This window comes from Miniopterus natalensis, chromosome 2 (genome assembly GCF_054644295.1).
Source record: "Miniopterus natalensis isolate mMinNat1 chromosome 2, mMinNat1.hap1, whole genome shotgun sequence".
NCBI classification, from domain to species: Eukaryota; Metazoa; Chordata; class Mammalia; order Chiroptera; family Miniopteridae; genus Miniopterus; species Miniopterus natalensis.
Genome location: NC_142082.1, coordinates 133,269,667 through 133,290,504, shown reverse-complemented (window position 1 = coordinate 133,290,504; position 20,838 = coordinate 133,269,667). Strand labels below are relative to the sequence as shown.

At 32.5% G+C, this 20,838-nt stretch overlaps 1 protein-coding gene across 3 annotated transcripts in view; it reads left to right on the top strand.

Annotated features, from left to right (window-relative positions):
• USP15 (ubiquitin specific peptidase 15) overlaps positions 1–20,028 on the top strand; it is a 107,644-nt gene extending 87,616 nt beyond the window's left edge. For all 3 annotated transcript variants that reach the window (XM_016224459.2, XM_016224458.2, XM_087814572.1), the window contains 13 exons: positions 613–771; positions 851–1,075; positions 6,645–6,728; positions 6,819–6,913; positions 7,012–7,203; positions 8,089–8,204; positions 8,386–8,658; positions 9,033–9,103; positions 9,441–9,556; positions 10,208–10,357; positions 11,900–12,003; positions 14,836–14,924; positions 18,414–20,028. In XM_016224459.2, the coding sequence (XP_016079945.1) occupies positions 613–771; positions 851–1,075; positions 6,645–6,728; positions 6,819–6,913; positions 7,012–7,203; positions 8,089–8,204; positions 8,386–8,658; positions 9,033–9,103; positions 9,441–9,556; positions 10,208–10,357; positions 11,900–12,003; positions 14,836–14,924; positions 18,414–18,596 (1,857 nt within the window). In that variant the 3' untranslated portion in view covers positions 18,597–20,028. The remainder of the gene's footprint in view (positions 1–612; positions 772–850; positions 1,076–6,644; positions 6,729–6,818; positions 6,914–7,011; positions 7,204–8,088; positions 8,205–8,385; positions 8,659–9,032; positions 9,104–9,440; positions 9,557–10,207; positions 10,358–11,899; positions 12,004–14,835; positions 14,925–18,413) is intronic.
• Positions 20,029–20,838: the final 810 nt, after the last annotated feature.

Here is a 20,838-nt window from a genome sequence, read left to right as displayed (position 1 = left end):
TTGGACAAACTAGTTCAGACAAACCATTTCTTAACCCTTCGCCATGATTAGTTTCATGAGTTTCATTTTGCTAGATACTGTCGCTTAAAACTGTGTAAATAAGCTTTTGATATCTGACTTTTTTTCATATTTCTTTTGTCTCATCCAAACAATATTTAGTACTGTAAAGACTGCAAGCAATATATGTGAACATGAATATTCCTGTTATCTCTATGAGATTCATCCTCTTTTTACACACACAAACTAAATGAGAGCTTTGTAATTTTTTCTAGTGACACAGAAGTGTTATTGAATTTTAATAATTTTTAATGTTTCCCAACCCTTTTTACAAAACTTTACCATATTTTCCTCCTTTTTTTCCTCAGGTCAACATTTCTATTTTACAGACTAGTTATTTTAAAATATTTTTAGATAAGTAATTATATGTATTTATAAAGAATTATCATATCTGCAAATGACTATAAAAGTGTCAAAAGTTGATTGAGTTTAAATAAATTTTAGCAAGGAGGTGAATTCACAAATAGGAATTCATGAATAATGAGAATTAATTATGGGGTTTTTTTAAATCAGTCTTGTCTCTACACAGATTTTATAGTTTTGCTTTTTTTACAGACACAGGTAGGACGTTTCGCACCACAGTTCTCTGGATACCAGCAACAGGACTGTCAAGAACTATTAGCTTTCCTATTAGATGGACTACATGAGGATTTGAATAGAATTAGGAAAAAACCATATATACAATTAAAAGATGCTGATGGAAGGCCAGATAAGGTAAATTTAATGATATTATTGTCACCATTGTTTTAATAATGTAACATCTCTGTGTAATATGTGTCTATTTTCCTTATAGGTAGTTGCTGAGGAAGCCTGGGAAAACCATTTAAAAAGAAATGATTCTATCATAGTAGATATATTTCATGGCCTTTTCAAGTCAACTCTAGTTTGTCCTGAATGTGCTAAGATTTCAGTAACATTTGATCCTTTTTGTTACTTGACACTTCCATTGCCCATGAAAAAAGAGCGTACCTTGGAAGTTTATTTAGTTAGAATGGACCCACTTACCAAACCTATGCAGGTAAGTAATGATTTTTTTTTTTTTTTGCATTTTCTATTTTTATAAAAAATTAGTATTGAGTCCTTATTCCTCAAGCACAGTCTAATAATAATAATTTTAGTTATGTAAGATTTTATAAACTAAATACTTTGAAAATTAGTATAACTTTTTAGAAACTTGAAAGGGTTAGGGATGTGCAAAGTATCATTATTTGTCATGTAAAAACAAAATTCTCAAAGGCTTTTTCTTATCAAAGGAAAATGAGAGGTTGTTTGATTTTACAATGTTGGGGTGAACATTACTTACAGAGATTAATAACATAGTACTATTTTCCCTATTTTCCAATTTGAACTTTTTTTAATGTTAATTATAATATTTTCCTAGTGGCCTTTGGAAAAAAACTAATACCTACAATGCATTTTGATTCAGGATATAAGATAATTGTAAATTTAAATACATGTACATTTTAGACATCTTAAGAACTTGGGAGAGAAATGGAAATATAGTTAGACTAAAATACTTTCTTCAATAATTTTCCAATCTTTTAATTGTTTGGAATATCAAATATTGCTCTTTTTTTTTTTGGTGTGGTTTTATTTATTTTTAAATTTATTTTGCATTCTTTTGTGAAAGTATTATGGAGAAAATCTAGCTACCATGTTCATCTGGATCATAACATTTTGTCAATAATTGATGCTATTTTAATCCTCAGACCTTGGTACGTTTGTTCTTGTGCAAATACAAACTTATTCTTAATAATTAATGTGCTCTTGCCTCAAAATGAATCTCTGTGTAATATGATAAATATCAAATATTGCTTATTCTATTCAAGAGCCCTATGCTGGGTCTTCATATCAATGCCTGACTGATTTCACATTGCCTACTGTTACATTGGATTATTTTACATTTTGTGGAGCAAAGCACCGTATTTTCTTCCTTTAGTAATCAGTGAATTCGGTTCCGACACTAGACCCACCATAATAAAAGTAGTTACTTTCTCTTCTACCTTCTGTTCTCCTAAATTCTATTATAGCACTTATCAAATATCATTATGATTTTGATTTATATTTTCTCCTCTAGACCATGAGTTCTTTGAAGATATTGCAAATATCTTTGTATGGATTTTGTAAATCTTTGTATTTCCAACCCTCATGATTATAGGTACTGGTACAGCAGTAGTTTTCAAAAATTTTATTCATGCAGCCCTGGCCAGTGTGGCTCAGTTGGTTGGGCATCATCTGGTGCATTGACAGGTTGCCAGTTCGATTCCCAGTCAGGGCACAGGCCCGGGTTACGGGCTCAATCTCTGGTAGGGGGTGTGCAGGAGGCAGCTAAAGGGTGTTTTACTATCACATTGATGTTTCTCTCTCCCTCTCTCTCTCTCAAAATCAATAATAAAGATTTTTTTTTTTAATTGAACTATTTTACTGCTCTGTACTCATTAAAAAAAATTTTATTCATTCAGATATATATTGGGCATCTACTGGGTATAAAGCTTTGGCAAACAAAGCAGACATGGTTCCTAATATAGAAGATTGTTTATTAAAGATCTTTAGCTTAGGGTCCAGCCAGATAGTACAGTTTGTTAGAGCATAATAGTTGTATTACTTTACTCAGACTGCCATAACAAAATACCATAGACTAGGTGGTTTAAACAACAGAAATTCATTTTATCACAGTTCTGAAGGATAGAAGACTAAGATAAGAGTGCTAGCATGGTTGGTTTCCACTGCAGACTCTTCCTGGTCTACAGACAGCCTCCTCCTGGCTGTATCCTCACATGGCAGGGGGAGAGAGAGCACATGCACAGCTCTGTAGTGTTTCGTTTTATAAGGGTCCTGATACCATGCTGAGGCCCCACCTGTATGGTTTCTTCAAACTAAACCTCCCACAGGCTTTATATCCAAATACCATCACATCAGTGGTTAGGGCTTCAACATATGAATTTTGAGGGGATACAATTCAACCCATAACAATATTTATGAAATCTACATGAAAGGTATACTTTGAATAAAATTTTAATGCTACTGTTCATTTAGTGGAAATGTTTAGATTTACTGTCAACAAGGGCACAGTATACGAAGTGTTCATAAAAATATGGTTCTTTCATTAAAAGTAAAGTCCAGTAGAGACTAATTATGTATTTAGTTATACAAATTTCACCTCTTTTTTTGCTGCTGCTGCTTTTTATTTTCTTCATGAACTCATTGAACTTGGTACCCTCATGTCAGTATTTCACCCAGTAGTGCTGAGTGTTATAGAGAGCAAGAGAAACATGGTACTTGCCCTAATCCATGATCAGGGCCAATAGAGACCTGCTTTTCTTTCTGGCCAGGGGAATATATGTTCACATTTCTAAAATGACATCCTTTAGCTACTCACTTACTCACTTGTTTATAAGATTGTTAACATCTTTTTCAATGGAGGAAATCGATAGCAGTGCTAAACTACACTTACCTCTCTAGTTCGTGACTTTACAAATATATGCCAGTGAGTATAATGGAATAAAAGAGGAGTATAATTATAACAATGAATAAAAATTTTATTGCAACAAAAAATAAATAAATGTAGATATTCGTTCTCTATAGCACATTTGTTAAAGGCAGCACTCTCCCATCCCAATAATGTAAAATAATCTGTATTATAAAGATTGCATTCAGGTTACACATTAGCCTAAAAGGTATGTGTTGAATGTTCTTCCATAATATGGGTTTTTAATTATATTTCCAGCAGTGTGGATTTTATTAAGTTACCTCTTTTCTCATTTGGTGACCAAAAATATAAATTTGTGGAGTTAAAGCCATGGTCAGCACAGAGGAATTGGGCTCGTTTTTTCCTCTTGGAGGCAGCAACAGCACAAATACAAAATGATATACTCATAACTCTATGCTTTAACCAGCAGAGAGGAAAGGAAAATTAGCTGAATTAGCCTACTTGTGTTTTCTATCACTGAAATTGATTTAGGTCATAGAATTTTATTAGTAATTGTATTGAACGTGAATACGTGTTCTGATCCCTGCATTAGATTCTCATACTGTGTCAGGGCTGGAAATAGAAAAGGGCTCCTAGTCCTCGTTCTCAGAAAGCTTGTCTTACAGTGTTAAACATGCTGTGACTAGGAGCTGGTGAGTGTACAAAAGAGTAACCTGCCCAAACTGGCGGTGATCCTGTGTGGAATCCACAAGCATTGTAGACCAAGAGAGAGTCATGTAAAAAGGCTGAAGGCAAAACTGCAAGTAAATAATATGTTAAGCAGAAGCTAGATCACAAAGAACCTTGATGCCATGATAGGAAGCTTGGATTTACACTAAAGACTAGGGCAGCCATTAAGGACTATTAAGTAGAGAGATTAAGTGGACAGAATTGTATTTGAGAAAGAAAACTCTGGCTAGTGCAAAAATTGGATTTGAAAGGCTTAGATCAGATGGACTAATACCAGAGAAGAGGTTTTTGCAATGATCAGATGACAAATGACAAGGGCTCGAACTCTTAAAATTAAGCTTAGAGAAGAGCCAGTTGAATATAGGAGGTGAAAATGTTGAATAATATTCAAAGATAATGTCAAGTTTATTGGATTGGAAAACTGAGGGGACAGTGGTGCTGCTTGTTTTAATGGGATATAAAGAAGAAAGGTTTAAGAAGAAACTTTTTATTAGCTATGTTGACCTTACATGACCTAAATCTGAATTTAGTGTTGGACCTGTTGAGATGCATGAGGAAAATTTAAGTAGAGATATCATAGGCATTGAGTTTATGGATCTAAACTAGAGGAGAGAGGTCTGTGCTTGAGGTATAAATTGTGTAGTGTGTTCTATGAAGATGGTAGTGAATGTCTTAAAAATATGAGGTTACCTAGTGCTAAGGTAATCTGTCATCGAAACCTAAACTCTTTTAAAAATAAAAGGGACTGTTACTATTAATTATACCAGATCAAGAAGCTAATCCAGGACTGGCCAAAGCAAACCAGGATATATTGTCACCTTGTCCAAGGACAGCATATAGAATCAAGAAGATTGCTAAGTATAAAACTTTAAAGGACGTTAGAGGAGAGCCTCAGAAGAAGGTGTGACCAGAGCAATAAAAAAGAATAAGAAGTAATAGTGTTGTAGGGAAAGGAAATTTCTAAAGGACAGAGTCGTCAGCAATCATCCTGGAGAAGTCAATAAAATATGGACTGATAAAGTCTTGGTTGTATGATAGTTTTGACAACATTGGAAGCAGGTTAAAAAAAGAGGTGAAGCCCGGCTGGGCATGGCACAGCGGTTAAGCGTTGACCCAGGATGCAGGCCATCAGGGTTCGATTCCCAGTCAGGGCACATGCCCGGGTTGCGGGCTGCAGCCGATCAATGACTCTCTCATCATTGATGTTTCTATCTCTCTCTCTCTCCCTCTCCTTTCCTGTCTCTGAAATCAATAAAGATATATTTAAAAAAAAAAAAAAAGAGGTGAAGCCAGAAGCCAGAGTGGTTTGATTGATGAGTGGGAGGTAAGGATGTTACAATAGTCAGTGTAGACACCACTTTTAACAATGTTTTTTATCAGATGACAAACGACAGGGGAGATAATTAGAGGGAAAACAATGACAGACTATTTTGTTCTGTTATTCAAGAGATTTATTTATATTCCAGTGTTTACGTACGACTCAAAATAAAATGAAATAAAGGATAATTGCTGGGTTTAGGTTCCAAAAGAAGCAGAAGAGCATGAGATTCAGAGCATAGATGCTAGGGTTAGCCTCGAATGGAAAGAATAACACCCGGTTCTCTTTACATGTGTTGAATGAGACAGAAAAAGACCTTTTACAGTCAAGTTTTTAGGAAGGAAGCAAGTTAGAGATTTTCCTCTTCAGTCGCCTCTAATTTTCTTGGTGAAATAGGTGTTCTGATAGTGAAGGGAGAAGTGGTGAAATAGGAAGCCTAAGGAGTGCTGAGGGTTTTAAATAGTTGTTGAGAGAATAAACAAATAAGGGATACACCAGAGAATTTCTGGCTTATGTTGAGGGATCAGTCGAGATGGGGCACTGTGAATTTGTAGTGCACCAATCTTTAAAGTTGGGCAGTTTTCTCCAGTGTATGTGAACAGCTCTAAGAAAGCATAGCAAGAATAAAACTGAATAACAAATAACTAAAGGTTTTGTAATGGAGTAGTTGAGGTGAGGAATCATGTGGTCTCTGGGTAGAAGGGCATGAAGACAGGAGCTAGTTAACAGGGGAAATTTCAGAATTAAAAGGACAAGAACTCAGTGCAAGGCAAGAATAGGAAATGATGAGTTTCCAGGAAAAGTAAGTATGGTTAGACAGTATCATGTTAGGAGTTTAAGCTGTCAGAGTTAGAGCAGGTTATGACAAGGTCCAAGAAGTTAACTACAGTTGAATGGAAGTGTAGGTCTTTGAATTGAGGAGCCAAAGAACAATAAGGCACAGACAAATTATCCATATGGACTTCATTAACCCAGGATGTTGGTAAGATTGGAGACACTGTGAGCCAAATGCCAGCGGAATGTGAGGAAGCAAACGCGAAGCCAGTCTCATATACTGAATATTTTTTGCAAACTAATACATCCATTGCAATTTTTTTTTTTGTTTCTTAGTACAAAGTGATTGTTCCCAAAATTGGAAATATACTTGATCTTTGTACAGCATTGTCTGCTTTATCAGGAGTACCTGCAGATAAGGTAAGATGTTTCTGGGTTTGAAGTATGTAAGTCGAAGTTTAGTTTTGCAGTGTTGTAAAACCAGCTCAATAGAAATTTGTTTTTTTTTAGATGATAGTTACTGATATATACAATCATAGATTTCACAGAATATTTGCAATGGATGAAAACCTTAGTAGTATTATGGAGCGAGATGATATTTATGTGTAAGTATAAAATTCACTTTGCAGAGTATCACTTGAGAAAAAATTCAAAAAGACTAGCATAAAAGTTTTCAAAATTTATGATCAGTTTGTCTTTGTAGGTTTGAAATTAACATCAATAGGACAGAAGATACAGAGCATGTGATTATTCCTGTTTGCCTAAGAGAAAAATTTAGACACTCAAGTTATACCCATCATACTGGTTCTTCCCTTTTTGGTCAGCCTTTTCTTATGGCTGTACCACGAAACAATACTGAAGATAAGCTCTATAATCTCCTGCTTTTGAGAATGTGGTAAGTGTCAGATAATTCTACATTGACAATATAAAATAAAGAAAGTAAATGTGCATGGTACTATCAGAATACAATTAGGTGAGTCTGTCTTATATCAACTTTGTTTAGACAGGTAGCAATTTTAAAAATCAAAGTGTAGTCTAATCAAGTTTCTTGATCATGTAAAACATTACTGAGGTAATTTCAAACCCAGGAAGCATGAATTCTTTTAGCTGTTTTACACCAAAAGTTAACGAAAGAAAATAAAAATTTATCATGTATACACTCTGAAATTATAACAAGTGTCAGATGTTTCATTTCTTTATACACACTGCTAGTTCAAGAACTCATACAAATAAATAGTTTCATTTAAAAAGATAAACTTCCATGGTTGGTAGTATTGTAAGGCAACCACTTTTTGCCTTCCTAAAAATTTGACTTGAATTTTAAGGTAATCAAAAATGTCACTTGATCCCTTTCTTTTGTCCTTTATAGCTGACATATTTAGTATTCTTAGATACCTGTTTTAATCATTGTACTTCCATAACCCATACATAAAGATTATATCACACAACTATAATTATCTTAGCAATAGTACATATATTTAATCTGAGGATTTTTATATAATAATATTTTTAAGTTACGAAATTATTTGCCACAAATTTTTAACATATAAAAAAATGTTAAAACCCAAGACAGACAAATTAACTTTTTATAAAGACAACCAAAACACATGATTGGTCAGTTACACATATGGAACTTTATCTTGAGTCTGAATTTATCCTTGAATCTTCTAAATGACCACGGTTATTGCACTAAAAAGTTCTATTTTTTTGAAAAAATAGAAAACTTATGAAGTTTTACCTTTATAGAACTGAACTTGTTTGATTTCTGATTTTATTTAAGCCGATATGTCAAAATATCTACTGAAACTGAAGACACTGAAGGATCCCTACACTGCTGTAAGGACCAAAATATTAATGGGAATGGCCCAAATGGCATACATGAAGAAGGCTCACCAAGTAAGGCTTCTTCTATTAAACTGTAAAAACTTTCATCTGGATTATTGCCTCAGAGTAAAGTTGAGAGGATAGGGATTAAGGAACTAAAAAATATCTGCAAGCCTGGAAAAATAATGTTGTTGTTAATAATTTTTTAATGTAACACTGAGTTTACTTGAAGATTTCTAATATCTAAAATTAGGTGAAATGGAAACAGATGAGCCAGATGATGAATCCAGCCAAGATCAAGAACTTCCCTCTGAGAATGAAAACAGTCAGTCTGAAGATTCAGTTGGAGGAGATAATGATTCTGAAAATGGGTTATGTACTGAAGAAACTTGCAAAGGTCAACTCACGGGACACAAAAAACGATTGTTTACATTCCAGTTTAACAACTTAGGCAATACTGATATCAACTACATCAAAGATGATACCAGGCACATAAGATTTGATGATAGGCAGCTTAGGCTAGATGGTAAGTATTTGCTTGAACACTAAACTTGAGCAAAAAGCATGTTATTTTTTTTAGATGAAAACCACAAAATTCAACAATTGAATTTTAGTATTTACTTATCTAAAATCTTAAATGTAAAGCTGTAATTTCTAAGTATACTAAAATACATGTCAGTGTTTTTTAAATAAAGGTTGGACTTATGCTTAAGTTTTGTTGTATTTTTTAACTCCTAAAATATTTTAATGGCCTTGGAAACAGCAATTTGTCCTAATCACCTAATAAAAGTAAAAAAGATTGCTATTTGTTTATTCTCATGTAAATTTTAACATTAAAATGCATTGACTTTAACATTAAGACATATTAAATTTTAAAGAAAAATATGTTTTCCACCTTAGAAAGATCTTTTCTTGCTTTGGATTGGGATCCTGATTTGAAAAAAAGATATTTTGATGAAAATGCAGCTGAGGTATGTCATCACTCATTACTTTTTTACCTTTTCCATGTTGATCACTTTTTTTTAACATTCTTTTGCTCCTACCAGATGTGTTTATTTTGCCAGGATAAAGTTGGTTGGTTATGTACTAGAAAACAGTTTTTGGTTTTAAACATGCGTTCTGTTTATACTTTTTAGTTGTTTTTAGGTGTGTATACAGGAGTTATTTAGAAAGTGATGTAAATCTCAGCCTGGAATAACCTTTCTGATTCTTTTGAGAAAGTTTAGGAGTTTTTCATTACTATTCATAGTAAGATGGTATCACTAAAATGAGTTTTGTTCTCTTAACTCAAGAAATACTTCTCTTTAGGATTTTGAAAAACATGAAAGTGTGGAATATAAACCGCCTAAAAAACCCTTTGTGAAATTAAAAGATTGCATTGAGCTTTTTACAACAAAAGAAAAGCTAGGTGCTGAAGATCCCTGGTAAGAAACAAAGTTAAATAATTGTTTCTAATTTTTTTTAAGGATTTATACTGAGGTATGTGGTACATCAAGTTAGAAAGGTGATAACTAAATTCCCTTTGATATTTTAAATAGTAAGCATTTTTATATGATATTTTATTATATATATTTATAATATATAATGTTAAGCTTTAATTCTATTAGTATATTTTCTGTAATAGCCATTTTACTATGAATAATTCATTTTAGTTACTTTCTTTCGAGAATTTTTAGCTGTGCTGCCATTTTGAGAGAAACTGTTTTAGGAAAATTATAGTATGTTTTGTGCTGCTTTAATTCCATTAGAGCCCAGAAATTTTGAGATTTTTTGTCTAATACCTATATCTCAGCACATTTTTGTAATACATCCATGTCTTTTTAACATACTGAAATGTAAATAATCTAGCCCTCATCATTTATATGAATACTTATTTACATATTAGTTTATAATAATTAAATCTATTTGGAAAATGTATTAAATATAAAAATAATAACAGGAATTTCAGTCTGGTGTATATTAGGCATACAGTAACTGTACACTGAAAAAAATACATAACTTTTCAAACTTTTTTTAATATGCATTGTTTTAATTTAAAGCTCTATCAAGCTTTAAATGTTTCTCTTTATTTTTAGGTATTGCCCAAATTGTAAAGAACATCAGCAAGCCACAAAGAAATTGGATTTATGGTCCCTGCCTCCAGTACTTGTGGTACATCTCAAGCGATTTTCTTACAGTCGATACATGAGAGACAAGTTGGATACCTTAGTTGATTTTCCTATCACGTAAGTTTTGATTATGCTTCATAAACATTGGACAGCTCTAACATTTTTTAGACATCAGGTAGCACTGGACCCAGTTTCAGTTTTTGAATGTATTTTTGAGTAGTTCTAACAGTTTTTAAGAATCAGTAATAATTTTTATTCCTACTTAGAGATTTTTTTCAATAAGAAAATATATTTAAAAAAAGAAAAGACTAAAACTCATTCTGTATTACATTATTATGGGTTCATTTGGCTCTGTTTATAAACCTAAGATATTTATGGGACCTTGGTGATTTTGTTTTTCCTAGGTATTATCAATTATTCCTAAATATGCCTTTAAAAAAAGATTAAAGTGATATATAAAAACAGAATAATGGAATTGCTTAGAAGGATAATACAGTAGTGCTATTGTGTCACCCACCTTCACTTTTCTTATTGCATTGTGCAGAGTATGACATCATATTCGTAGAAAGGTATAAAGCGGTCTGGAGATGCAGCATCGTTGTAGTCCTTTCTTTTTAAGCTTTCACTAAACATAATTGAGAATTCAGAAGGATAAGAGGGAATATTATATTCTCATTCACGTAGTCCAGTAAGGACTTTATCAAACAAAATTTTGCAACAAGAACTTCATACTTTCCCATTTTGCTAAAAGAACACTGATAATATTCTTATATATTTCATGATATTTCTACACCAAATTTACTTGATATAGTTAATAAGTAGACAGTGCTTAAGGCAGGTGTATATACAAAGATGAAACAATATTAAAAATACTCTGTGGATTGCTTGTTCTAATTGGTGATTATAAATTTAAAATTAAAACTGTTGCCCTTGCTGGAGTGGCTCAGTTGGTTGGAGCGTCATCTTGTACACTGAGAGGTTGTGACTCTGATTCCCAGTCAGGGCATGTGCCCAGGTTGCGGGCCTGGTCAGGGTCCACAGGAGGCAACCAATCAATGTTTCTCACATTAATGTTTCTCTTCCCGCGCCCCCCCCCCCATGTCTCCAAAATCAATGGAAACATATCCTCATGTGAGGATTAAAAATAATAAAAATAAAATTTTAAATGTTTTGCAATTATGGAACCAAAAAATGGTAACTTTCTCTTTAACAAAATATAAGCCATCAAAGTTTTCAAGTGTATAGCATATAAGAAGAACCAGAAGTAATGATAATCTAGAACCTATTAGAGATGTATTAGAAGTTTAAAATCATTAATGTTTTTTAACGAGGCAAGTACGAAAGAGTAACCAGAAGTAATGGTAAGCTATAGGATGTATACTGAAAATTAAATATATTAGCATAAAAACATTTGAATAACTACAATCAATAGTTAAATCAGAATTTTTAAATTCTCAACCTGTTAGAAAATTTTTGCCAAAACATTCAAATCAGGAGTATATACATGATTTGTTTTATAAAGTTTTTTGGCTCTTAGTAATTTCTCTGGAGATATATATATGTATATATATATGTATGTCAAACAACACTGACAGAAGGGAATAGAATTCATTATAGTTAGGGGAAACATAAAACTAACTTGATCTGTTTTTAAAACAGTGACTTGGATATGTCGGAATTCCTAATTAATCCAAATGCAGGTCCTTGCCGCTATAATTTGATTGCTGTTTCCAACCACTATGGAGGGATGGGAGGAGGACACTGTAAGTTGACAGTTTACCTTTTTGCTAAAATGATGATGTTTGATAAATCCAAACTTTTTTCCTTAAGATATTTATTCTTAAAGGGAAAATGTGAGATGTGTCTTACATGTAGTGGTTGTTCAATAAATACTGACTAGTGAATGAGTTTGCTTTTGAGTGTTTTTTGACATCAGGTGTAGGGATCGAGTTCTTCTTCATACTCCTCAGTTCAAAGAACAGGAAGGTTACTTGTCTAATCAGGGCTACTGTCCTTCCCCATTCTCCTTTCCCTTCCCTTTCTAAAGTGTTTAATGTATGTGCTCTTATAAATCATGCATATTGTTAAGTTACGTGATTGGTACTGCACTATAAATCTTATGTTTTTTCTCTTAACACTTAAAATGGATCATACAGTCCATTGCTTCTAAACACTCATGACTTACATATATCATACTTTATCTCTCTTTTTACTTCATGGTGGACATACAAATTGCCTTTAACTTTCTAACACCATAAGACTGATAAACATCATTTTTTATGGTCCCCTTTTTGAGAATTTCTTTGAGCTACGTGCCCAAAAGTGAGATTGCTGTTTCATGAATATTTAAGTACTGCCAAATGGCTCTCCAGGATGATTTTACCAGTCTACACTGTTCAGCTGATAGATTTTTTCTATTGAACCATCTTTGCATTCATGGAAAATTCTACTTATCTTTTAATATTTTTATATACCCAGTTGGACTTGGTTAACTAATTTTATTTAGGATTGTTACAATTCGTAAATGAAATGTCTACCCTAATAAAAAGGCTGGGATATTTTATCTGTTTCTTGAAGCAACTAGCATTATGTAGGAATTAACTATTCATGAAAGTCCACTAGAATTAACCTGTAAAAATTCACTTATCTGGGCTTTACAGCCTTAAACATTTTTATTTATATCATGCTTTTTGAAGTCTATTCAGTTTTCTTTTTCTAAAATGTGCATGCACATTGTGGCATTTGCTATCTTTCTAAAAGTATGTCTATGTTTTCCAATTTATTTGAAAATAGTTGTTTATAATACTCTTATGCTATTTTTCCCTTTGTCTCTCTTTTTTTTTTTTTTAGTTGGTCTTCTCAGGTCTGTCTTATTACTCTGTTCAAAGAATTAGCTTTTCATTTTATTAAATTTTCCTATTTGTTATTACATGTATGTATTTTCTCTCATGATTTCTTCTCTTCCCTTTGGTATATTTTTCTTCTTGTTACTTTGGGTTTCCTCTGTTGTTCTTTTCCCAACTTTTTGGGTTGAATGCATTTTACTTTCCATTCTCCCTTCTGTTGAAGGCTATAATAAAAGTTCTAAATTTCCCTCTAAATACTGCTTTATCTATATCACATAAAATTTGGAATGTAATATTTTCAGTTATGTGTTTTTCTAAATACATGGTTTTTATAAAGCTCTCCTTTTGTTCTTAATTTTATTTTATAATGAGCCTTGTCTGTATTATATTAATCCGTAGGAGTTTATTAAGGCTTTCATGTGGCTTAATAAGTGGCCTGATTCTTAATGTTTCTGTGCTTGAAAACAGTTATTTTCTATTCAAATTACTACCACCTCTGGTCATTTTTTATGTTTATTCTATTTCTGAGAGGAGTTTTTCAGGAATTCTACTGAAGTGTTGTTTTTCGCATTATTAGTTGCATTTATGTTTATGATGGGTAGCTCTTCCCTCTTTATTGTTCCTTTCACTGGGACTTCACATTCCTTTTTCTCTTTTGTTTTTCTCAGAATTACAAATGTTATCTAGCTTTCTTTTGATATCATTTAGTTTGCAAACTCTGTATGCCTTTTTGTAGGATTTGTCTCTCTCTCATAAACCATACTATTGTTAGATTTTGTCTTTTTATTCAGCCTAACAATGTTTCTTTTAATTTGTGAGTGCATCAGTTGTGAGTTCAAGTTGACAAACTTATGGCCCACAATAGGCTCCACTCAGAATAACAGTACATTTGTTTTGTGAGGGGTAGAATTATTTAGAGCACATGGCCTGTAAAGTGTGACTTTTTAGGAGCTGTGACAGCACATAATTGTTTTGAGGACATTTTGCAACTTGTTTCCTCAGTTATTAGGGAGTTTATACAAAGTATAGGATGGGAAAAGGGGGCATTTTTTTTTTTTTAACCTTAAAGATGAAGCAAATCTTTAAAAATTGTGCAAATTAATTAATTAATTGCCTTTTACCTTTCTCTTGCTCTGTACTTTTGTTAAAGACTGCAAATTATTCTAGTATAAAAACCACTCCAAATTAGTGAGATAGTGTTGGAAAATTTTGTCATAAAAAATTTAAATTATAGTTGAAGTTTCAAACTGGAGTCTGAGACAGACCTGAATCCTAACTCTGCTACCTAACAGCTACACTGTCAGACAAATTAAATTTTTCTTGATGCCTCAGTTTCCCCATCTCTGAAATCAGAAGAATAATAATGATAATACCTGCTTTATGAATAATGCATGGAAAGTGCATGGCACTGTGTCTGATACGTGATAAATGCTGATTACCATTTGTTGTCATTAGTATTGTTATTCTCTGAATTAAATAATAACAAATCTGTTCTGTTTGTCCCTGGGATGAAAAAAGTTACAAATTCATCTTACATGAAAAGTATCTTAGGCATATAGATTTTAGGAAGTTATTCTAAAAACTTTTACTCAACGGAATCAGTTGAATGTGTAACACATAGGCCTGATAGAGATGATTATCATGTGATTTTAATAGTATTCTTCACACAGATGATTTTAAGGTTTTAAGGGTTCCCCCAGGAAACCATAAATCATTTCAGTTACAGATATGATTATGTTTTTTTATTAGATACTGCTTTTGCAAAAAATAAAGATGATGGAAAATGGTACTACTTTGATGACAGTAGTGTCTCAACTGCATCCGAAGACCAAATTGTGGTAAGTGTGTCTTTTATTCTCTGAAAATCAAGGAATCCACTGTTTTAAAGGGGGCCCATGGGACACTATAGTCTGTATTCTAGCAATTTTAATAGCTAAGAGAGACTTGCTCTGATTTAAAGAAATGTAAAATTGTCCCCTAAGTGGAAATTTGTTTTCTAAATTTGCGTACTAACAGAAGTGTAAATTGCAATGTGAAAATTTTCCTGGTAGTTTTTAACATGAAAACTGGATTTTTCTAAGGAAAATAATAACTTATTTTTATAATATAAAGTTTCCTCTAGAAAATAGACTCTAGACGTTGATTACTTAAAGCCAGAATGCTAAAATAGAAAAAAAAGTCTTTTAAGAGCATTACCATACATGTGATTTTTAAAGTAAAGTCTTATCCTTTATGACAGTTAAACACTTAAACTCAAAATGACATAATTAGATAAATTATATATTTTTTTAAAAATTAACCTTCTGTATTTATTACTTTAATGTTTTCTTAGTAGTAGAAAAATTAGGAAGCTATATCTAGTCACACTTGAATCAGTTTATCAGCCATAGCCAGAGCCTAAATATTGACGTTTGTTTTGCTTCCCATCAGAGCCGATTTTTATTATAAGACATTGATTGATGAAAGGATGACTAGTATATTCTAAGAAAGTTAAGTCTTGCTTGATAAGGGTTTATTTTTCTATGAGTTTTACCTTTCTATAAATTTTACTTACTGATCACAGTATTATAAAGATTGAGAAATACAATATTTACTCATATTTCCTGTATAGAAGTCTACTGTTGATGTGGGAAGTACTGACTGCTTTACCTTTTTTCTAAGTTTAAATTATATATTCCTTGAGGGCAGAGGCACATTTATTTTAGTTTAAAATACTTTAAAATTCTTCAACTTAAATTGTTCAAGTTTATAAATTAATAAACTTCTGCCCGGCCGGGCGTGGCTCAGCGGTTGAGCGTCGACCTAGGATCCAGGCGATCGGGGCTCGATTCCCGGTCAGGGCACATGCCCAGGTTGTGGGCTCGATCAGTGACTCTCTCATCATTGATGTTTCTATCTCTCTCTCCCTCTCCTTTCCTCTGTCTGAAATCAATAAAGATATATTTTAAAAAAATAAAATAAACTTCTGAGCCCATTTATTGGCATGGTTTTAACCTGTCATTGGATGGACAGATAGATATAACATAATTCTGAGTTGTTTCCCTACAAATATTTTGTATGTATATATAATATATGTATATGTATATACATATAAATTATATATTGTTGCTTATCTCCTTATAGCTATAACAAAAATCAGACTTGAACTCTTAATATTTTTTGAAATGTATGAATGCCTAAATTAACTACATTTCCAGATTATATTTAGACTTCTGGTTTCAAGTCATTTCTCTCACTTTTCAATTTTGTTCTCTTGTTTAATCTCGCAACCAAAACACCCTGAATTAGCAACACTGCCCTAATCTTGCCTTCAGATAAATAACACATCTTATTTACATACAATATATGAGCTAGATGTTACTTTGCATCTTAACAATGATGTTTCTTCATTTAGTCAACAAGTATTTGAGTGGCTTCTATATTTAGGACTCTGTTCTAAGCAAGGTTAAAAGACAAATATCTGATTTCAAGAGGTTTATAATTTAAAGATGACAGACAAGCAAATTAACCTTTTAAGTACTATTAAATATCTTGGCTACATAGAAAGGAGACAGTTGTCTTAATCAGATTTGGGGTTTAAAGGAGACAAGACTGATACAGGGAAGTTTTTTGCATAAAGTAGTGTTTAACCTGAGTCTGCAAGTAAAAATAGGAGTAAATTAGACAAAAGAAGCAAATATTCTACACAGAAAGAATAGTACAGTACCTACAGAAGAAAGGAGGCATGACAGAACATGACATTTAGGGGAACAGCAAATAATTTGGTATTACTGAAAGAAAAGTCTCTTGTTAGGGATATAGGGCGGAAATTAACTAAATTTGGAACTCAGATCAAGAGAGATGACTTTCTTCGTTATTTAGACATTTTTTTAAAAGCTGTGAGAAGCATTAGGTGATTGTTAAGCAGTAGAACATTATTAAATTTGCATCTTAACATCTGTCTGAGAACACTGTAGAAGATAAATTGGGAGGCACTGAGAAAAGCAGAAAGACCATATTCTGCCTCCAGCAGAAAGGAGGCTGTCATGAAATTTAAGCTTCTAAATTTACTATGTTGTACACCTGCAACTAATATAATGTTGTATGTCAACTTTAATTGAAAAATAAAAAATTATTAAAAGTAATAAAAATAAATTTAAAGTAGTGATAGTATTGTGTATAGACAAGAGGAGAATGGATTTATGAGATTTACTAGATAGAATTAGAAGAACTTGATTAAGATTATATATAAGTGGAGATACAGATACAGAGATGCAAAGAGGAAAAATTTAAAGATGACTCTCACTTCACTATTCACCAAAATAGGAACAATGGGAAGAAAATTTGCTGTTGAAGTTTGAAGTACCTGTATGATAGCTATGTGGAAATTCTCCTTAGGTATTTGGACTAATAGGATTAGAATTCAGGGGTGAGAACTAACTTAAGTTGTAAATTTGAGCTGTGGGTCTTAGGTAGCAGTTGAAGCCATAGGTTGAGTGAGTCACCTAGTGAAGAGATACAGATTGAGAAAGAGTGATGGGCTAAGGACAGAACATGATTTTTTTTAAAGGGCAGGATTTAATGGGCCCACAGAAAAGTCAGAAGAAACTATAAAGATAGAAGATCTAAGGAAGAGTGGTATCACAGAAGCTAAAAATGGTTTGATGCAGGAAGAGTAGTAGTAGAACATTAAATGCTACAGAGAGATTGACTAAAAGAACTAAAAAAGGTATTTATTTAATTTGTGTGTAGGAGGTTATTGACTCTAGTGAAAACCATTTTGTTAAAATGGTTGGGGCAGCAGTTAGGTCATATTGAATTGAGTGTGCAGGAGAGTGAATGAGGAATATTAGACCACCAGCCTGGCTGTGAGAAAGACTCTTAACGCCAAAAAGTCCAATAAATAAGGACTCATTAAAGATACACAATGATGACTGAGGGAGCAATAGCCTTGAGACAGCAGAAAAAGTTGGACTCTACAGCAAACATAGAATGATGTGATTAGATTAGAAAGAAGCCCTTCTTTTCCTTAGAGACAGGAGCAAAGAAGGCATAGAATTCTACTTTATGTTAGAGTAACTAGATTAATCTGTACTATAGTGGCATTTATTTATCTGTCCAACTCACTTAGAAGAGAATAAAAATGTTAAAATTTCAGTGACCATTCCTTTTTTATAAGTAGAAGTCATATTTAATCAATTTTCATAACTTCCATCTGACTGTGTGTGGATTTTTTATTTGATTTGTACCCTATCACCAGAATTGGTTACCAACTACAAATGTATACTATATTTAATGTGACCTTTGAAAATCATGGCCTTTTTAACATCCTTTGCTTGTTTTAACAGTCCAAAGCAGCGTATGTGCTCTTCTACCAGAGGCAAGACACTTTCAGTGGAACTGGCTTTTTCCCTCTTGACCGAGAAACTAAAGGTGCTTCAGCTGCCGCAGGCATCCCGTTAGAAAGTGATGAAGATAGCAATGATAATGACAATGATATAGAAAACGAAAACTGTATGCACACTAACTAATGAAAGTCCTAGAAGCCATAAAAGAGAGACTTTCCTGCTGGTGGTATCTATTGAAATGAAGTTATCCACCACATTAAACAAAAAGTCTGAGATGAGGAGTTTCAGATAACTGAATGTAAATCCTTTATCAGATTTTAACTTGTGCAGTACTTGAAGTGAAACACAATGAAAACTTTAACAGAAATTGTCTCTTAATACATTTACAGTCTTGTATTTACAAGCTAAATATATATAGGAAATCACAAATAAATCCCTTTTAAGTTTGCTGCTGTTTTGATGAATTATGTTTTCTTTAATTTTTTGGATGTGAGTTAATTGATGACAGATGTTAAATTTGTGGATGTTGGTCATTTATTTTGCTCTAATAATACTGCAAGAAAACTATGGCTGAACTTAGTTTTTGGATAATCTAGTTCATGTGCATTAGTCTGCCACATATACTACTATGATATTTAGCTGCAGTATCAATGTGGCATAAATACTGCAGTAGAATTCTTGGAAAACCAAATTTTCAAACTATCCCTAGTAATCAGTGTGGGCCTATTAAAAAACCAAATCATGATACAAGAAATAGTCTTGAAAAAGTTATTTCCTTTTGTAGTATCATTAAAAATCATCTTACCGCTACTGTGGAAACAGGTTCTAGATTTCATACTCCATCTAAAGTCATTTTTCAGTTAAATGTAAGTATTTTTTACAGCTCTTGGGATCTGTTCCTTAGACATTCAAATTCTTTTTGACTTGCTTTAAAATGCATATCTTTAAGCTGATGTTGGTCCAGAATTAAATTTTTTGCTGTCTGTTTTTTTCTACCCCATTTTTTGGTAATTTGGCAACTTTTGGCTCTCCCAACTATTGTACTATAAGAACAGACTTAATAGTATTCTGTATCCATAGTAATAATTACATCAAGCTTAGGATGAGAAATTTTTTTCATATACTGGCCTTTAAATCATTATTGGACAATTGGCTTTAAAGGTAGGTCTGTTAACTTTCTTTGTGTGTTCCTGATGGAATTCACCATAGCCTTACAGCTTTTCTCAGAAGGTAACTTGCTATAGGAGAATTGGCATTTGCATGTTCCAGAGTCAGAACCTGTACAGTATATAAGGCATACAAACCTTGAATTTGATTTTAGTTCACCACATTTAAGGATCCAGGATGCCAAAAATACGTGTGAACATCTGAAACATTTTTCATTTGCTGCTTTTCCCCTTTGGTCTAGTTGAAAAGAATGTATTGTCAATTGGCATACAATACTGCCTTTAACAGAGCTAAATGCTGGGGCACATTTCACATGTTGACTACCTGAAAAATTGCTTTGTGTCCTACTGTTACTAAAGCAAAAAGTATAATGTTCTTCACTTGAACTAATCAAATACAATAGATTATAAATTGTGTATTGTAAATAAAAGTTCACTCTGTGAGTGCACATTTTGGTAAATTATTTATTTATGTTAGCATTTAAAAGTTTTAAAAAATGCATTTGACCAGGATAAATAAATGAGGTATGTTGATCATGGCTTTGCTTTATACCTTGATATTAAAGCTGGTTTTACATCCTGGTATTTTAAAAGCTGCTTTTGTTTTTGTTTTTCTTTTCTTTTTTCTTTTTTTCTTTTTTTAATGTAAACTAACCTCCTGCATGACAGAGGTTAAAATTTTGTCTGCACTTGAGTTCACTTGAGTTTACATTTGAAATGTGCATGTTTATTTATACAGATTTCAATAAAGCTATTCAAGGCCTTATTTAGTCTTTTATTTCTTACTTTGAATCTTTTGATAAAAATCCCCGATTTTATGGGTAGGTGACTGATTATATGCTAGACTTTTTAGTTACCATATAGTTAAAAATGGAAAGAAAAACATGTCAGAGCAAAGTGAATCCTACTGTTTAAGGATGTTTTAAAGTTGATTTTTTAAATTTAAACATTCATTAAACCAGTGTTTGTGCACCTAATAATCACTTCTAGAGTCTTGAGAGTAAACAAGTATCTCTGTAGTTACAGAGCTTTCAGTCTTTCTGCTGTCTACCAACTAATAGACTATATTTCCATTTTTCTGAAGTTTAAAGAAAAGCCAGAGTTAACTTTTTCTAGCCCCTAGTTTCTAGTCTCCACCCTAATTCTCCATAGAGACCATTCCTTTTTAATGCCTGTAATTAACTTCTATTCCTACTAAAAGAAGTATGTTTTTTCATTGGAAACGATGTTAATTCAATTGACTTTGTCAAACTCAAATG